The 20,580-nt window shown below is 44.5% G+C and overlaps 2 protein-coding genes across 2 annotated transcripts in view; one reads left to right on the forward strand and one right to left on the reverse strand.

Annotated features, from left to right (window-relative positions):
- Nucleotides 1–2,487: 2,487 nt before the first annotated feature.
- LOC113228057 lies at nucleotides 2,488–3,453 on the reverse strand. The gene has a single exon (XM_026461196.1). The coding sequence runs from the start codon at nucleotides 3,451–3,453 to the stop codon at nucleotides 2,488–2,490; it is 966 nt and encodes a 321-aa protein (XP_026316981.1).
- An 11,734-nt stretch (nucleotides 3,454–15,187) lies between these two features.
- The window catches only part of LOC113228058 (methanethiol oxidase), a 38,473-nt gene continuing 33,080 nt past the window's right edge, over nucleotides 15,188–20,580 (forward strand). Inside the window, exon 1 of the mRNA XM_026461197.1 lies at nucleotides 15,188–15,658. Coding sequence (XP_026316982.1) covers nucleotides 15,188–15,658 — 471 coding nt within the window. The remainder of the gene's footprint in view (nucleotides 15,659–20,580) is intronic.

A 20,580-nucleotide genomic window follows, 5' to 3' on the forward strand; every position in this document is an offset into this window, starting at 1 on the left:
CGGGGGGGAAATCTTTATGGATACCCCTGAGCCCAGGGAGACTCAGGAGTTATGTGGGGACTCTCCCTCCAAACTGAGGGACTACCCCACTAAAACCCCCCCGGGTTTCCCTCTCGCCGGTTGAGTCGGCGCCGTGGGATCAGTGAACATTCACCACGACGCCGCCCGGCCGCCCTAGCTTACGCCAGGGCTCCCGCGCCAACGGAGGGGCGAGTCGGTTGTCCTCCGACCCGCCCCCCAGACGAGTGAGGCTATGCAGTGCAGGCTCCGGAGTCCCTGTCCAGAGCCCGCTGGTCTCACTAGGGGATCAGGCGAGCAGCGAACTGCCTTCGCCTTCTCCCCGTACGTCTGCGCCGGAGCGGGTGCGCGTCCGCCGCGTCCTCGCGCACCCGCTCCGCGGCCTCCTTTTGCGACATAACCTCTGCGCAAAAGGAGGCCACCGCCTCCCAGGACTCCTCGCTTTCGAGCATGGCGGCAACCACGCTCGGCAGCGAGAGGTCCTGCCCTACAGTCCCCGTCAGAGTGCGGCGCTGCTCATCCCACCGGCTACACACCTCTAGGGTGTGCTGCGCGGTGTCATCCGCAGCGCCGCACTCGTGGCACGACGGGGACGGTTCCCTCCTCGCCACCTTGTGCAGGTAGTGACCGAAGCAGCCGTGCCCGGTCAGCACCTGCACAAGGTGGAACGACAGTGGCCCGTGGGACCGGTTTACCCACTCTACGAGGACAGGGCGGATCGCCTCTATGGTACGAGCGCCATAGGGGGGATCCGCCAAGCCCTCTTTCCACCGGTCCCGCATGCGCTGCGCCGCGAGGCGGCGCTCGCGCTCCACCTCTTGGGGAGCGGGTCGCTCGCCTCGGTCCCTCATTCCCCGCCGGTAGGTGCGGACCGCCGCCAGGACCTCGGCTTCGAGGTCCCACGGCGGAGTACCGGCGAGGACGCATGCGGCAGCGCAGGCCACCGTCATGTACGCCCTGCACATTCGCAGGGCGACCACCCTCTGGGGCCTCCTCAGCAGCGACTTCGTCGCCGCTGATAAGGCCCCACTCCAAATGGGAGCCCCGTATAAGGCCATACTCCGGGTCACCCCGGCGTATAGCCTTCTGCATGGGGCTCCCGGCCTCCCGAGGTTGGGCAGGAGCCTGCTCAACGCCGATGCGGCGCCCACTATTCGGGGAGCAAGTTGCCGGAAATGCTCCCCGAAGTTCCATCGCCGGTCCAGGACAAGTCCCAGATATTTCATCTGGGACTTGACCGGGACCGATACTCCTGCGATGGAGATGTGGGCGCCTGCCGGCACCGCCCAACCTCTACCCCTCCCGCCGAAGACGGCCACATCCGTCTTCGGCACGGCGACCTCGAGCCCCAGCAGTTGTATTCGGCGGACCACCATGTCCGCCGCTACTGAGGCTCTTCGGGCCGCCTCCTGGAAGGTGGTCCCCCGGACGGCCACCAGCGTGTCATCGGCGTACGCGATGACCGCCGTCCGGGGAAGCAGCGCGCCCCTCAGCACCCAATCATACCCCAGGTTCCACAGTAGTGGTCCTAATACGGACCCCTGGGGTACTCCGCACCTCATTGGGCGCTCGGCGCGCCTCCCTTCCCTCGTCTGGTAGAGCACCACCCTGTCCTCCAGGTAGTGCTCCACCAGACGGCTGAGGTACCTGGGGATATTATGGTACCTCAGCGCCTCCCTGATAACGGCGAAGGGGAGAGTGCCGAAGGCGTTGGCTATGTCCAATGACACAGCCACCACGCCTTCCCTCTCGCCGTTACCCTCCTCCACGATGTGTCGCAGCGACTCCAGAGCGTCCAGGGTGGAGAGTCCAGCCCTGAACCCGTACTGCCGCTGCGACACATCGGGGCCTGTCCCCCTCAGGTGTTCGTTGATCCTGGAGGCGATGATTCGCTCCAGGATCTTCGCCACCTCGTCCAGCAGGACGAGGGGCCTGAATCCCGAGGGGGAGTCCGCAGGTCGGCCCGGCTTAGGCACCAGGACGAGCCTTCCCTCCTTCCAGCATCTCGGGAACAACCCCGTCCTCAAGCAGTCATCCATGAGATGCTTGAGGCGGGTCCCGAGATGCTTCAGGGCAATGCGAAGGACTCGTCCCGGTACCCCGTCCGGGCCGGGAGCCTTCTTCAGCCCCCGCAGCCGTCCCACCGCCCACTCCAACTCCCCCTCGGTGATTTCCGGGGGGGGTTCCTCAGTCTGCCCCCCGTCTGTTCTGGGGGGCACCATGGCCGGTGGGGTGAAGGGCTGCGGTTCGGGGAAAAGGCCCACCACCACCCGGTTGAGGAGATCCAGCTCCAGTGACTCCATGGGAGATGCGCCGTACATTTTGTTGCGCACAACTTTGTACGGCCTCCCCCATGGGTCGGCGTCCAGGGTGGCCAAGAACTCCTCTTTCGCAGAGTCCTTGGCCCGTCCTATTGCGACCTTCAGGGCCTGCCTCGCGCCCTGAAGGGCGCTGTGGAGCCTTCTCTCCTCACTTGGGGTGTGGCGCCTGCGGCGGCATCGGCCGTAGGCCCGCCGGGCCGCGGTACTGGCGGTGCGAAGGTCCCCAATTTCCGCGGTCCACCAGTACACACTCTTCTTGCCCTCTTCTGACCCTAGGCATGGCCCGCTCGCAGACGGCGGTCAAGTCTTCCCTGAACTTGACCGCCCTCTGCTCCACATCGACGGTGGCCGGTGGGGGGGGGCACCACGCCTGGACCATGGCTGCTTCCTCTGCGAGCTCAGGGTCCAGACGGGTGAGTGCCCATTTGGGAAAGCCCCTCCCGGGGGCCGTGTTGGAGGCCGTCGTGGGCGGCGCATGGGAGACCCTCATCCGTATATATTTATGATCGGAGAGGGTCTCCTCGTCCTCCAGGACCTGCCAGCCGGATACTCGCGCGGCTAGTGAGGGGGTCGCAAAGGTGATGTCCACGATTGACCCCCCATTTCGCCGCACGCACGTGTTGGCATGGCCCCGGTTGAGGACGACCAGCCCTAAGGCTGCCGCCCAATCCTCCAACTTTGGCCCTCTGGCATTGGTGACCGGAGAACCCCACGCCGCGCTCTTGGCGTTGAGGTCCCCCAACACCAACACCGGCGTCGGAGCTGCCCTCCTCACCGCCCTCTCTAGGGTCTCCAGGAATGCCTGGAATTGGGCCAGGGAGCGGTTTGGAGAGAAGTACACCCCAATTAGGATGACTTCTCCCCACCTCGCCGCCACGAACCCTGACCCGCGTTCCTTCACCACTAGAGGGGGGAAGTTTCCGGCAGTCGACGCCACTATGGCCACCGTCTCCTCCCGATCCCCCGCCCAATTCCCCCGCGGGGGGACAAAGTATGGCTCCGCCACAGCAGCCACCGCAACCCCCCACTCCGCCATGGCCTGGACCAATAGGTCCTGTGCCCTGGCGCAGTGGTTGAGGTTGCCCTGCAGTATAATATGGTGGCGTGCTGGCATTACTGCTCCATACTTTGTCCCTCAATAGGGGGGGGGCCTGAGGTCCCCGCCGGCTTGCCCTTGGTGGGAGGGGGAGCGCAAGATCGCCCCCCCATTACGTGGTCCGCTGGACGGCGTGCCGTGCACCCGGAGGCCGAATGTCCGACCTGGCCACACCTGAAGCAGAGCCCGCTCCTATCCACACTGGACGGGCAGAGGGCTCTGGTGTGGCCAATCCCCATGCACCTGAAGCAGCGCATGGGGAGTGGCTCCATCACATGGACCCCGGCGGAGGACCACCCCACCAACATGCGGCCGGCAGCCGCCACCCGTTGGGCTGCCGTCACCGGACAGCGGACGATGGCTGACCCCCTCCCGTTGGGGGCCAGTCTGACGGCTCCCACGCTCACGGTGGACTGGGGGCATTGGCCCTTCGCAGCCACCACCGCCCGGATCTTCTCTGGGGTCACCGACTCGTCAAGGCCGGTGACCCTTAAATCGGCGGTTTTGGTTGGCCGCGTCACTGTTGCCAGCCCCCCGATCACCTCCTCCAGCTTGGCCGCCAGGGTGTCGGCCTTTTCGGCGCTGGTCGCCCCGGGCACCTCGACCATGCGGGCACCCGTCTGGGTATTCCGCACCCGCACGTGCGGGATGCCGAGGCTGCCCAAGTCGACCGCAGCGGTCACCGCCTCAAGGACACCCTTGTAGGTGGCCCCCTTTTCCGCCACCGCTTCAGGCCTCAGGGTGATCACCACCGCCGACGATTTCGGGGTGGCGAGTGCCCTGGGTCTGGGAGCTGTCTTGGGGGCCGCCTTGGCCCGTGCCGCTTGGGGGGTGGCAGCTGCCTTTTTGGCCTTTTTAGGCGTTTTGGTCTTGCGGCCAACTACCTGCGACCAGGGCATTTCCGCTTGGTCGGTCGTCGTTGGGGCCGCGTCTGAGGCGGCGGGGTCAGCGGAGGCGGCCACAGGAGGGGCGGCAGCAGTCTTCCGCGGGAGGGCCTTCTTTTTGGCCTTCTTGGGCCGCGGCCCGGCAGGCGCGTTTCGGGTCGGGGAGGGGCCCGGTATCGGCTCGAGTGTCGACGCGGGGGGAGGCACTCTGGGGGCGGTTGCAGCGGCGGCAGCGATGGGAACTGTTACGTCGCCAGGAGCCCCTCTTCTGCCGCCCAAGGGGGGCCTTAGGATCTCCGCGGGGAGGCGCCTTTCGATGTCACTCAGGCGGGCGTCCATCATATTCCTCATTGAGGTAAATATGTCGCGCCTGAGGTCATCGATGGCCTCCCTCACCCCCGCGTGCATCTCCGCGGAGCTGCATGGCGTTGGGGCGGAGGAGTAGGCCCCCCTCAGGACCTTCACCTCTGCCTCTAGGGCAGCGAGCTGCCCCCTCATCCGGCGGTTGTCTTCCGACATCCGCCGCGCCGCCTCAGTCGCCGTCTCTCCACGGTGGAGAAAGTCCACGGCTCCCTCCACCTTTCTGACGGCCTCTTCTATGGCTTTGACCACCGTCGCCTTGAGGTTAGAGGACTTGGTGGTCTCCGCTAATATTGCCGCGAGGCCGTCTCGCGCCTCCTTAGCCAGGGCCTCTCTCATGAGGTCTGCTGTGCCCTCGAGTTCAGCCTCCCCGGCCTGGCCAGGAGAGCGCTCCTCTTCGCCCGTCCCCGCGCTCACGTCCAGATTCCCCGCACTTAGTGAGCGTTGGATGGGCAACGTGGGTCTATATGACCCGCCAGGGCCACCCGCGTCGGGCACACGAGGGCGTGGTCCCGTGTTATTGTGACCCACACCGACAGCACGGCCTCTCCGAGCTGTGTTGATTTTTGGAGCCCTATTGGGCTCTAGTGCCTCATCCTCACCCTCACGAGCACGTTTGGAGGGAGCCGATGTCCTTTGACCTATGGACTTTGTGCTTTGTGAGCGAAGAATCTCCTCGTCTGAGCTATCCACTTCCAACTGGGCCACTTCACTCGCCGGGCGAGGAGACTTTGGTCGGCGAATGAAGCGTCCGTGCTTGTCCCGCGGCCGAGCACTTCCCTTCGCAGGAACAGTCTCCACGTCAGAAATAGAATCGAGTCCGTTATTCTTGCTTTGGTTCGTCGGTTGAGGGTCGAGGCCCTCGGAAACATTAACACCGTCCTTCTCGGACACCACGTCACGATTTTTACTATAGCAATCCATATGATTCCCACGAGTATGGGGGAAGTATTCAGTCCACCCAGGCAGAGACCCCTGTACCTGGGTAACCCTACTACATCCTGGGAGGACGGGAGGTATCCCAGTGATGGCCGCTAATGGGTAGGTGATATGCCCCGCCTACCAACCCACCGAAGCAGGCGTGACGTCGTCGCGCGAGGCCCCATAAAGGGGCGCCCCAACGACGTCACCTTTGGGCGTTTTTTATTGTGGTTGGCTCCACTCGGGCCGGCCAATTAAGGCAAGCCCCCTGGTCCCAGTCGGTCGGTTGACTCTGTCGGGATAACAGGTCGCCAGACGGTGGCTTAAGCCTGTCCCGACAGCCGTGACATCACAGCCGCCGGAACCCGCCGCGCAAACGCTCTGATGAGCCCCTTTGCAGCGCCGCACTCTGACGGCGCACGTCCACATCCCAGTCTGCTCTGCTGATCAGAGTGGTACCGGGAGTGGGCCCTCCGCAGTGTGCCGCTCTTAGTCTGGCCCCTCCCCCACAAGCCTGTCCGGTGTGCGTAGCGCTATCCGGCATAGCCTTGGGGATCATAAGGGCACGCAAGCCCCCCCACCACGACAAGGTGGCAGCACAATCGGGGGGGCTACGGGTCTCCCTGCCCGGCGGGTCAATGCAGTTGTCCTGGCACTGGTTCGGCGGAAGCCTCGACAGACCACAAATGTCGCGGCAGCGTTGCCTCGAGCTCTGGTTGTACGCTGACTGATTCCAGAACGCATCCGACTAGCGAACACTTGGCGGGTTTTTCATCATGCGCACGGTGGTCACTAACCAGCCGGGTTTTCAAGCCCTACCACCAGTGGAGCAGCTGGTAGCTCAATATCCCTTAGTCGCCTCTTACGACACCCACGGGAAGAGAGGGGCGGTGAATTGTATTCTAATCCGTCACCGCACGGGGGTATAAAATATATCTATAAATAATAAAGGCTACTTCATTATACCTGTGTTCAAGTACTTTTCACTAGAAGCTACATATGGTGCATTTTGGTAAGTTTCCAGTAGAAGCTGAATATGGTGTTTTTTTGCACCTTTCAATTGTTGCAAGCAAAATTAGACAGTACTGCGATGACTTTACAATTTAAATTCAATGTTTTAGCTTTTTCATATTCCTTTACATGTCACTACGTTTAAATAGGTTGACTTGAGACGTTTTTTTCGTGGTTTTTGTATTAGACCCGTCGTCCATTTATTTGTAAGTCAATGGGAATTCCCTACAAATTGGCAACGGTGGATACAATAGTCGTAATTCGCGCGCGGGCCGGTCATGGCCATGTTTATTTATTTGTTTGTTGACAAATAAATAAACATTGTGAAGTAATTCCGTGTTGTGAAATGATAAAAACAATTGAAATGAGCGCGTAAACTACTATACTTCAATGTTGTGTATGTGTATTGTGCCGTTTATCAATAGAATACAGTGAAATCATTGTGTGAAATGTGGTTGGCGTGAAAAATAACCCCAATGTTGTAATGAAAATTTTATTTCTTCCATCATAAGTTAGGTATGTCATTAAAATATTCCTTATAATTAAATGATAGTAAATTTATCCACCTTTCTAGTCATATTATAACACATTCCATACAATTATGAAGAATAACGTTTTTTTAGCGACAAATTGGATTTTTTCCAATTGTTTTTTGACCTAGTGTTTTGAAAAGTTTTTTAATGCATAAAGCGCTCATTACTTGGTAAAAGCTTATAAGGGTTTTGTAATACTGTCAAAAGAAACAATCACTTAGAAACATCGCGTTTTGTAGACAATCATAAAAATCTCATAGGAGGAATATTCTTCGACAAGTTCAACTACATTATAGCAAGTAAAAATAATTTTTTCATATTCTAAAGTTTTTCTATAGATAAAGCTATAGACAAAATGCTCCAACTGTGTTTTGAAAAAAGCTTTAAATTCTTATCGCCATTTTTATTTTCAAAAAATGACTATGAAGTAGCCGAGAAAAATTTCTTTTCTTTTTAAAAAGTAAATCGAAGTTGAAAAAGCCTAGAACTTCTTGGAAATGGTTTGTTTTGTGAGTTATTTTGTATATTCAAGCTTTCTATAAATATTTAAAACCGAAAATCGATAACTGTATTTTTATTAAGTTCATATTTTATACTTAAATATTTATAATTTAGCGAGCGCATTACTTTTATGACAGGTTTTACATCACTTTTCACAATGCACTGCAGTTCACTTTATAGACACCCGGTGTTTGTAAAGGAAGGTGGTCTTTTGGTGAACGTAACATTTTTTGTTAATGTTACGTCATCGCTATCGAGATCACGAAGTACAAAACAATTAAACGTGATGATGGTTTTAAACTGTCCAGTGCATGGAATCCGGTCCTTAGTGCGTGCAGTAATAAAAACAAAAACACCTCGAGTTCAGTTTCGCGTGTGGATACATCGAGTTCAGTGAGTGTGGTTTGTGTGAAAAAAGTGAGTGACAATGGTAACGCCACAACAAATCGCGATGAAGGTAGTCGTCGACAGCGCAAGAGGGTAGACAGATATGTCTGCTCATAAAGCTGTCATCTGCCGCCGTCCAGTCAACCCGTGACCATGGAGCGTGCAACCGTTCCGAAATATCGGAAAAATAAAAAGAAGTCATACCGTGGTAAGAAACCTGATACTAGTGATAATCATTCAGAAATATTATATCTAATTTCGCCATGTTGCAATTTATATAGTTTATATTTTGTAAGCCATTAAACATGAAATCTATTAGTATTAAGAGAATTGCGTCCTATGTTTGTAACGCTTTAGTATTTTGGTTTTAAAATAGCATTACTAAGAAAACTATCATAGACTATAAATTATCTAAAAACTATCTACAAGACTAAATAAAAACTGTCTACATTCTACAAATGGTCTTGTAGCAATCTAGAAGGGTTACTTCAGAAAAAAGATAAGTATGACTTTTAACACTACCTACAGATAGTTTCTCAAAGCACTCTTGTGATCTACTAATAAAGTTGTGCCCACTTTTACTTTAAATTATCTAGAAACCTTCTTTGAGATATCTTGAGGGAATTTGAATTCTTAAAATATTCAATCGAATGAAATTCTACTAGATGTCTTATAGTATATATTTAGATATGGGTGTGCTGCTTGGGAGGGCTAGCACGATAAGGCGCGACCAAGCGACTTGGGCGAGAGCGACATAAGGCGCGAGATCTTGTTGCGCGAATAGTAGTATCTCGCTCTTTATGTCGCTCTCGCGCTAATCGCGTCCTATCGTGCTAGCCCTACAGATGCGCTATTGTCAAATAAAAGCCGTACACTGACACGTAGCATCATAACATTGACCGTTCAATGAATTTTTCTCTTCTTAGCCTTCTTTGACACAATTATATAAATGTTGGAATATGTCCAAGGATAAACCAGGCATTTCTTCTCAGCTGAATTGTAATCATACGACTCTACTGTTCTCCAGTACAATCGATACTGTCTCAAAATTATATTCTACTACTTTTAGTAAAAGTAGTAGCAATGTCGAAAATCTGCGTCTTAACTTTCTAAGACGCGGATTTTCAATATGTAGCGTCACATAACAGAAACTGCTTAAAACCAATTGTAACTTTCATATTAAATCTTCAAAACACTAGTTAAATTAATCATTATAGTATCACAAATAGTAACATTATTTAACATGATATTAAAATGTCGAATTAAGATTTTGAAAACACAAAGATAACACCGTAACGCCATCTATATGAACCTATTTTAAAGTAACTAGTTGCATTCTTATTGATACACATATTAAACACTACAAAGAAAAATTGCTTCAATTTGACTGGACTCGAACGAGTCTATTGCCTGGTCGGGGCCACAGCTCTTACTTCAACTGAGCTAAATGTGTAATCTTGTAAAAAAAACCGGCTTAGCGGTGGTAACCGTGCCTGCATCTCTGGTAGTTAACTGGAAAATAGGGAGGGTACTGTACGTGCACCCGGGGCGCCTCTCCCGAGGCACTAGCCCCTTGAGAACCGGATGCAGTCAGTGACAACGTTCTGTGACAAGTCTGTGACACTGGCTGGTCTGAGGTCTGAACCTGAACTTAAAAGGCTCCTGTGCACACTCAGGTTAGAGTGCCTTTCTCGTATACCGTAAGGGTCGGTAGGAAGGGTTGGCAGAGCATCCAATTTGAACGCTCCCTAATAACAAAGTAGATAAAACATCATGATATTATAAATAAACAGTGGCATTGTCATTAAATCATAATCAAGTGCATATATAGCCACGAGATTGATAGGGATCCACCCTAAGGAAGGGCAAATTATAACTTGTGCAAGCAGGGAACTTATAACGTCAGGTCCTGATCAGGATTATCACAGACCGTATGTAGTCATGAACTGTAGGAGTAGATCTCCTCGTGATTGAGTTCGTCTAGGGAACTACTGCCACCTTACCTATTTTTGCCGGCAAGCAGTAATGTGGGCACTACCGTGTTACGGTTTTGAAGGGTAAGGGTGCTGGTGAAATTACAGGCACATAAGACTTGTCAACTTGTGTCTCAGTGTGTCGGGCTCAGTGGTTAGTGCTGCTGAGTTCTTTGCGATTTAAAGCACCGAGTAGCACTGCAACTGTTGGACAGTCGTCTCGCTCACCAACAGGCGCACGACATGTTGGTCCAATCACTTGGCATTATTATTTTAAAATATATCTCATAATAATAACAACATTATTTAACGTAATTTTTCAGAATAACACTGTACTTACACAATAATATATTGTAGAAGCTAACATTGCGTGTGTTCAACAGAATTAATGCTTGCACAAGAATTTACTATAGAAGTACCATTTCCATATACCTTAAAGAAACTTTACACTCAAGACGTAATGACCAAAGTTTTGCGTTTTTTTCGTCGTCGCTTACTTTCCTGCGATTTGTAAATGTTTCAATAGAAGGATACTTAAGTTTTCTTAAAACCTGGCCTGACATTGTGAAAAAATAATTAAAACTTTGTATAACATAAATGTGTGTGTGTGTTTCTGTGTGAACCATAACGACTCTTTGAAAATGATAATAACAATAACGCACACACTCATAGCCTACTAGAGAAAACTTGTATCGCGGGTGCCCTGGACACACACATAGACAACCACAAATTACACCCAAAGTCACAAGAGAAATAAATGTAGACCTTACAAATATTTCTTCTGGCCCGGGAATCGAACCCGAACTCGAACATCAAAAATCAGATGATTTTTGATGTCCGGCTCTCTGCAATATTTCTCAATTATAACCACTAAATTCTAGGAAATCCTATTAGGGCCTAGTCACATGAATGGTAATAAAATTAATATTACTTTACATGCCATTTTTACCTGTTTTATTTAAAATTTATCTTGATAACTGAAACAAAATCTGTATTTCATACGTAGTCTATTTTATACTTCATAATTATAGTTCTTTACTATAATATGTTTAGGACAAATGTTCCCTTGAATCGTTCACATTGTCGGAATTTCACCCGAGATTGTATAATTGCCTTGTTGGACAAGTCGGAGGACGTAATTTGCAAAGACCACCTGGACTGTTAAAGTGCCACTTCACCCCTACAAGGGATAAATCAAAACCCCATCACGTAGCGGCGTGGTCAAGAGGTCCCCGTAAAGGGTGCCCTTGAGGACTAGAAGGTACATATGAATTTTTCTATTATTTATTATATAAGTTTTTCTCGTTGTTATATATAGTTTTCATTGAAAATGTGCGGTAAAAGGTTTTTTGCGATTTCCCACATTTCAAGTACTTTTACTTCAGTTGGTCCCATAGATACTATCCCGAGACCGGGTCGAATGGCACAAAAAAAAGTTTTGTAAAATTGCCTTTTATCCTGCTGACTGTCCCATTTTTTCAAAATCTGTTAATGCCACTCAAAATATCTTCAAAATTCATGGATAGTCTTCTAGAACCGTTTTCCTGTAACTACAGCGATTAAGGTAGCTGGCCTTGCTGCTGCATCTCAAATTCACACCCTGTATACGAGTGGACAGAATTTATTTTTAAAGAAAACTAGTTTTTCTTTTGTTTTTGTGTTTTTTCGGAAAAATATTTTGAATAATTTACGCCATCTGAAATTTCTCGGGAAATAATAATTATCCAAAATTAGAAGTAAGTGTGTGTTTGAATATGGTACCGTATAATAATAAAATAACGGAAAAGATATTGATGATGTAACATATCTCCATATTAGGGCACTGTAACTTTTTTATACACGTGAATACAGAAAATAGCGTTTTTGTCCAAATATTACATGGCACTAATTTACGAGAAATAATGGTCAATTATACATTGATTTATATCTATTTAATTACTCTATTTTTACCTTATCTGTAATGACCTGAAAACATTCGCCTACATTTATCGATCAACCCTAATGGAGTTAACCGGAAAACATAAATTCCGCCAGACCCCTTCTAAAAGGATAATCACAGAGACAGGTCTGAGGCAAATGGGAATTTAGAGCCCCCGAGTGGAAGTCTAATTGACAAAACATACTCGATTACAACCTCCCCCTTGCAACGTCTACTAATCGGTTTCGGAAGACTACCGTGTTAGGTGAAAGATGTGCGTAGGCATTTTACATAACTTTACTTAAAATATTGCTTTTACGTATCTGAAATGTTTGTAGTAAATTTTCTTGGCTCGATTGGTTTTACCAGTTTAAAATTGTTACATTTTGATACCAAGATGGTTTGTTTCCATTTCATGTCCACCATTTTCTGTATTTGCATTTTTATGTTTTCTGGATTAGGGCCTAACAGTGTTTTTTTTGCTTTGAGACTTTCTTTTAGTTTTCCTAGGTTTTTATAATTAAAAAATCTCGAGAGTATTAGCAAATGAAAATATTTTTTTTGGATATAAATCGCGTGTATTCATTTTTTCAAACAAACTAACGTTTGTATGAAAGTCGTGACCATGTTGAATGTTAGAAAAAAAAACAAATGAAATCGATTTACATCCGAAAAAACATTTTTGTTTCCAAGGCGTAGTAACTGCGATAACCATTTCTTTACTAAATTTCCTTCACGAAACGTTATTATTAATTTATTCCATATAATTAACAAGCAAGTAACATTTACTAATAGTTAACAGAAGACGGTTATTCATCCTCAACCAAAACTTCAAACGTTCACCATACACAGCCACCCATCTAGCCTTTAACTTTAAATTGTATTATAAAGTTTATACATATTCGTGTAGTAAGTGAACATATTCAGTCGTCGTATAGAAGAGAATATTGAAATATCGATAAAATGAAGACTCTGAATGTTGTTTGAAAAAATTTTTCATTTTGGAAGCAGTAGAGCTATTTGTGAAAGAGTTTGTCCAGAGAAGTATTGCTATTGTATAAGATTTAAAAATTTTCCTTGTCTCACAGTATGGAATATCATGTACTAAGAGTACCGTAGTAATGAAAATTACTAGAGTGACATAAGACACCATTTGCATTGAATCGCATGCTTTAAAGGAATACCTTCAACTATACAAACTGATGTAACATCGAGACTCAATTTCGCTGAATAAAGAAAAACTAAAAAAGCGTCTGCGAACCTGTTTGTGGTAAGAGCTCGCAATCGATACTCAATGTATCGGCTTCTCGATAAACTTGTAATGCGTTTTATAGAGGTTGCTGTTAAATATTTTATACTCTTCTCAGTTCAAAAATCAATCCGAGATGGCGAACTTAAAAACAAGGGGGTCGCTTATCGTTCGCTAGCAGCTGGACTGAGACAACAGAAACCGAAGGGTCGATTTTATTAGAATTATTGTCAAAATCGCGAAGATTGCCTTTTGTTTTTGCGATATCGACTATGCAGCGAATTATGGGAGACAGAAATTGAAATTAGATACGACAAAATAGGGGATGAAAAACGTAAATTTTAGCTTAACATTTATGTTCCCTACTATTGTGGTCTAAGTATTACAATTTCTAACGTAATTAAAGTAAACATTTTACACAACGTCCGCTATTTACTGACCTCTGAGTTTAATGCTTTTTTCTTCAAATTTACCTTGTAGAAAAGTTTTCAGCCTAAAAATGTCTTTCTTCCAGAAGGCAGTAAACGTACCTACTAACATACTGTATACTTAAATGATACTTAGATGATGCAGTAGCGATGTAGTCGCTAATCGTCTAAGTTTAACTTTACACACGCGCGAGATTTTAAGCAGCGATGCAAACGCGCGATTGCATCGCTACACTTGGGATTTATAGGCGATTGCATCGATGCAATCGCGCGTTTGTATCGACGCAGTCGCGCGTTTGCATCGAAAGTCGCCGTGTGTAACAGCTCTAACCCATTTCATGTCGCTTTCTGCTGTTCAAGTAACCGTTCCTGCTTTATAATTCTATCTAACTATTTATAACTAGTTATATCTGTCATTATGTGATTTTTTCCCAAAGTTAAACACAATTGACCAATGTACTTTTTTGTAATACTGTGCTCCCTTTATGATAGTACAAAATTTTCTAAAGGATAATATTTTCAGGCAACCTTTTGTTAAATTTCGTCAACAAATTTCATTCTACTGAAGAGTACAGTAGACTACAAGAATTCCATTCTACCTTTTGTCCCAAGGGCGAAATTTCAGAGGCTTTCGAGGGTTTAAACAATAGTAGTGACAGTGAGTTAGACGTACATTATGTTAGGCACGGTAAGAGGCAGACAAGTGTCCTCTCTAAATTATATAGTGCTCCTACGCGTCAACTGTAACATTGAGGTTCGAAAGTCAAATTACTTTCTTTTAGAGTTAGTTACGATTACGTTACGCAGAAACATTATGATTTTTAATAAATTAAAAAGCTAAATTAAAAATAAAGCCAGATTTTTCGGGATGAAAAGTTTTAAAAGTTGCAAATTTTTCAAAACGATCATATATTGAACACTTTTTTATTTCTTTATTCAGGATATTATATCAGGATATACGTATTTTCTATGTGGAATCACATAGAAAATACTACACATAAAATAAATATTGAACATCTATAATAGCTTAAAATTAATTGCTTCGACAGCATGCAATGACAATAATGTATAATGTATAATGATATGATTAAGAAATTATTATAACATATTGTTATTTGACATTATGTAAACCTATAACTTTATATATAATCAATCTACATTTTTTTATCTTATCAACTGATTATTAAATACTGTTCCTGTATAATAAAAATAGTAATGAAATACTATATGTATATGAACAGTGAATAGAGTGGAATAATATTATAGAGAGTAATATCGCGGCGTCGAGTCCCCACTGTTTACGGCTCGCTTCATGAATAAATTCCGTGACCATTCGTCCGTCACATCCAAATAAACACCTTCCCACATCCAAGAGGAAAAGTCATTGGGGAAATTCCTGGGGTGCGTCGCACCGGGCGTGTTTTCACTCAGTGCCGTTTTCGCTCACGCCGCGAGAGGGCGCCGCTCGCGCTCCGTTCCGACACGTGACTTGTTGCTTAAAACGCTTCTCATTACATCGCCACGCAAATATGCAGCCCGACGCAACGTGACTTATCGCACCCTGCAATGATATCAAAAACATGAGACATGAAGTTCATACAAAACCCCCTTTACAACCACACCAAGCTATTCATGCTCCTATCCTTTGCGATAGCAGTGCTCCTCGCCGGAATCCTCTTACGTGCTAAAAACAACCAAGAAATTCTCGATAAAATTCAACAGTACGATAACACCACTGAATACGAGTCCACGACAAACGAGACCGGCTCAGAGCCAAAGAAAACGAGAAGAAAAGAATACCTGTACCGCCTGTTGACAAATACGACCCGTTCCCTCATACAAATGGAAATAAAGGCTAGAAGACTGGAGGAAAATATGCGTAGGATTAAGGAGAAGACTGCAGATTTGTTGTGGAAGAATAAGGACAAAGCCTTGTGGCATATTCTGTTCAAGAATATAAGCAGGCACATTACGATTCGGCACGAATTTCACCAGCACGCGAGTTTGAAACGAATTATGTTAGACAGTCATCACGATCAAAACCATCGTAATCATAAAGTGGGCAGAAGAAAAGTTTTCTTGAGGCGGTAGACTTCAGTGTACTTTTACGTTGTATAAGTGTTTGTGAGTTTACGAAAGATTTTTGTAGTATAGAACATTGACAATAACCATATTATTGCGTATATCTTATTACGTTGGCTGCAGCTGTGAGGAGCCAGAGAGGAACATTGGTATTACGAAGCACGTATGTACCATGTATCTGTCTTATTCCTTAGCTACAATTTTATTGTGCCGTATGTACTATGTCTTCGCCTTCCTCGCGTCTTAACGACGCGACGCTTTCTGAATGATATTATTGTTCACGTATTTTGTAAAGGGAAAGCCAATTTGTTTTTGTCGCACACGTACCGTAAACATTAATCAGAATCATTGTAGTCGGGCGTCTAGAACAGTTATTAGTTTTTTTATACGAATGCCGTTAGCGCGTCTCATTTTAGGCCTATCTATCACCATTGATATACCTATGTTTTTTATTGTTAAAGCTTTCATGAAACATTGATGTATTCCAAATATCTCATAAAAGTTTAAAATAATAGAGAAGCAACATATAGCAAAGACAAAGCCAACTACATATATTATTATATATTATCAGACTTATTATTTTTGCCCTAGTATTATTTCTCATATGTCTACTTACTTTGTTTTCTTACTAGAGTAGGGGGTTGTTGGTAGCTTTAATTTGTCAGTATATCACTTTTCAAACGCACAACAATCATAATGTACTGTAATATAATCCGCCAGAGTACCATGATAATTGCTAGTTGTTCTATTCAAACAAAGATTATGCAATTAGAATAAAACTTACAGCTCTAAATATACTGTCAATATTCATACAGTTCATTGTGTGTCATTCTAATTATAAAATTAATTAAATAAATAAATAAATATTAGACAACACCACATACGTTGCTCTGCTCAAAAAGTAAGTAACTAAAGCACTTGTGTTATGGAAATCGGAAACACGATGGTACCACAAACACTCATAGTGCCCAGAGACAATATAGAAAAGTTGTTTTTCTACACTCACCCGGCCGCAGATCAAACCCGGGACCTCAGAGATGGTGACACCGTGAAAACTGGTGTGCAAGCCACTCGACCACAGAGGCCGTCGAAAATTGTTAATTAGATAGGTAAAAATAATAGTGTATTTATAAAAGTCATTTAATAAAAAACAATTAAGTGGATATTATTGACATAAGAATATGAAATAGCTATAGTGAAAACACTTCCTTAAAGTCTAACGATATTTCTAGGTACTCTTTGTTATTTCTTCTTGGCTTTTTACATTTACTTGACTAAATAATGAGTTTTTTGTAACAAAAAACGACGTAAAATCTTTGTGAATAACGCTGTCGCTGTGCTCATTGCCGCGGCCTGCTCAACGACAATTTTGAAACGGATAAAAGTCTCGTCAAAACGTATGTTATGGGCCCAAACACAAGGTAGCAGCTATACACTGTTAAGGACTTCCTGTCATCTGTTTGCCATTTCCATTATCAGATCAGTTCTAGGTTACCATAACATCTATGATATTCTGCACAACCCTCTGTCTCCCAGGTATCAAAAAGAGCGTTTCAGCTTTCTTAGGTGCCAGAATAAGCCCTGTGGCTCTCTCGTTAGGTCCCAGTTGTCTTTTCCATCCTTCAGTTCCGGTTTTTACTCACTGTTCACGCAGTCAGACTTTGGAATACACTTCCCATTACTGTTCATAATAGTAAATCCTTAGCAATTTTCAAAATGAGAGTTAAGGAGCACTATTTATCGACTGCTCCATCAATTTTATAGGTATTCTTCTTCTTCTTCCTGTCCTTATCCCACGCTAGGTGGGGTCGGCACAACATGTATTTTTCTTCCACTCTCCCCTATCAGCCGTCATTTTTATACTCACACCTTTCTTATCCATGTCATCTTTTCAAAAGTTGCAGTGCCACTCAGAGCTTTAAGTCACAAAGATCTGAGGGGCACTGCCACTGCACCCGTCACCCTGAGACGTAAGTTGACAAGTTCCATATGCCTGTAATTTCACCAGCAATTCAAGTCATAATTTTAGTGTTAACTAATACTTTCGTGCCATCTTATCCTATAAAAGCGGCTTCAACTGAAAAGCAACAGCAGTCGAGCTTGTGACGTATACTACTTGGACCGTTTCAGCTTATAATGTAATCATCAATTTTATTTTTCAAAGTCTTAATAAGCTGAATAAATGTTTCTTTCTTTCTTTCGTTCTATTTGCCATTCTTAGTGGTAGAATATTTTCCTTAAATTTTAATGGAACTACTGCTGAGGAACCTCCTTTCCAATAAAAAAAGAGTCGTCAAAATCGATTCACAAGTCGTCCACTTACTTTCTCAAACTGATATCTTAAAGCACAAAGTTACTAAAATGCAAAAAATGCATTGTATATACAAATTTTGCTGGTTGATGTCGCAAATATTTCCTTCATATTCACGCACTAGCTTTTACGTATTCTTAAAGTAATGGATCCAAATTACGACCCTTGATAAGAAATTTAAAATAAATAGAAAGTTTTGCCATCTCCTGAATAATCACTCTTTAAAGATACGTGTTTGAGAAAGTAAGGCATCGAAATGTAATCGCGTATACACACAAAACAGTGTACACGTAAACAGTCTAGAGAACCTCCTCCTATTTGAGGCCGGTTAAAAAGAGGACTATTTGATCATGACTAACAAAATTATCATTTACAATTTATTCTATAAGAATTAGTAGATACTAAACATTCGTCTAGTACTGCATACGCGTACTTGTCAGACAAGTTTTAAATTTAAAGGCTAAATGGTAGGTAATTATGTAAAGATAGAGATAGAAAATAACTTCACAATTTTCTCTATCTATATGTTAGACAAGGATGACTATATAATCGTTATCGCTTGTAAACAGTTTACGATGTCACTGATGTCGGTGACCGGTTGTTAGTTGCCGGCTTGTTTACTTTTAGTGCGACTTCAAGTGAGTGTAGTTGGTTTATAATGTCTTGTTGTAAGTAAAATTTTGTTTTATTTCTTTGTCTTTTTTTAATAACTTGTATTGCTGAGTAAAAGTGTAATTACTGTATGACCTATTTAGCCCATGAAAAGTTTTTACGTATTATTGTTGATCAGTACTAGTCAATGTCATTCGTTTGTAGTTTCGACATGTATCTACTTGGTGGCTTCAAATAAATCTTGATATAGTTTAAAAACAATTTCATTGGTGTTCTCAATATCACAGAGTAGTGTAACTAAATCCAGCTAATTGCCATTATTTTGTGTAAATAGGATGGCATTACGTAACGTCACGATGGCCTTTTTTTATAATATCAAGTGACGGGACGAAGAAGTCGTGCACCTGGTACCTAGGAAGCGGCACGTCTGTCCAAAACAGTTGCAGTGCCACTCAGAGTTTTAAATCACAAAAATCTGAGAAGCACTGCCACTGCATCCGTCACCCTGAGATATAAGTTGATAAGTCCCATGAAAAATGGAATAATTATAACATTTTTATTAAAAGAAACCGACCTAACGAGTTTGTGAAATTAAATTTTTTGTCAAGTCAGATCAGAAATCCAAAAAACGGTTTCATCCCCTATTCTCCCGCCATTAAAGGTCGAATATTTTTTTCAAATTGGAACGGGACCGCTATACTGAAGTAGTTCCATCCCCCCCCCCATTTCCTCCATTCTAACAAAAAAAATCGGTTCCCAAATGTCGTAGTAATCCAGTCGAATTGAGAATTCCGTTCTTTTTGGAAGTCGGTTAAAAAAGAACACCAAAAGATACATAAATAATATTGTTCCAACAAAATCACTCATTAATTGTAGGTTGTTTCGCGAATTTAATGTAATTACAGATTGTAAAAGTCATGTTACTATTTTTAACTGGCAAAGCATTCGTTTATCACGAAACATACTAAAGAATAAATTACTGAGAGTATTCTAGGCACATTGAATGTTTTTTTTTTCCAAAAAAAATTTACAATATAGATAAACATACATAGTTTCAATACACATCTTTATTGAATAACTACCAATAACTATACTTTAGGAATAATTATCAGAATACCAATTAACGTATGTTATCAGAATACGTATTTATTTGAGGAGACGGAAACTCATTACATCCTGGAATATTTCTATGAAAGCAAGACAACCAATTTGTTGTGAATACATCGTATTTCAAGCTCATGTGAGTGCCGGAAATATGGATTCTGTTTTTCAGGCATACGAATGATTGACGTAATTATAATTACGTTTTTATATGCACGGTGTAACAAAAAGGTCTATTTTCTTTCGGGTCGTATGTGGTAAAATATTATTTGAAGTTTGCAGAATTATTTCAGCTCCTTATACGACATGTGCGCGGTCAACCGGACAATGGGAAACAAGGTTCATTTTGCTAGTGTAATTTGTTATCGGTCATATATATATCGTTCAGGGTCAAGAGCGTCAAGTTTGACATTTGTGATTTAAATTCAACTATTATATAACGCTAATGATAAGAACGGCTTAAAGTATCACGATTGATTTGTTCTTGGCTGTATGGACAATTATTAGTTACAAATACAAATAAAAATATCATTTATTGCAATAATGACACTTTTTAACATAAATAACATGTTAAGCCTTAGAGGATGGACAAAAAAAAATAGTCAAGACATAAACAAACAATAAGCGGTACGCCAAACATGTCAGAGGGCCATAGGTGTCTCAGCTTGTGCTGCCTGGGACCGTCGTTGTGGCAGACAGCGCTGTTTTTCAGCCACCTCCTTGATCCTAAGATCTTAGGTGGGCTTTAAAGCAACGAGGGTCTAAAAACAATTATAAAATTTAAAAAAAAACCATTATTTTATATTATTTAATAATTCAATAATAATATACATATAATAGGTGATGATAAACAAATTTTAACGAAAAAAAAAAA

The sequence above is a fragment of the Hyposmocoma kahamanoa genome, unplaced genomic scaffold (genome assembly GCF_003589595.1).
Source record: "Hyposmocoma kahamanoa isolate Upper Pololo Valley unplaced genomic scaffold, ASM358959v1 220, whole genome shotgun sequence".
Classification (NCBI taxonomy): domain Eukaryota; kingdom Metazoa; phylum Arthropoda; class Insecta; order Lepidoptera; family Cosmopterigidae; genus Hyposmocoma; species Hyposmocoma kahamanoa.

Bases quoted from the DNA above. Each gene is read 5' to 3' on its own strand.
- LOC113228057 (XM_026461196.1), bottom strand. From the start codon at position 3,453: ATGCCAGCACGCCACCATATTATACTGCAGGGCAACCTCAACCACTGC.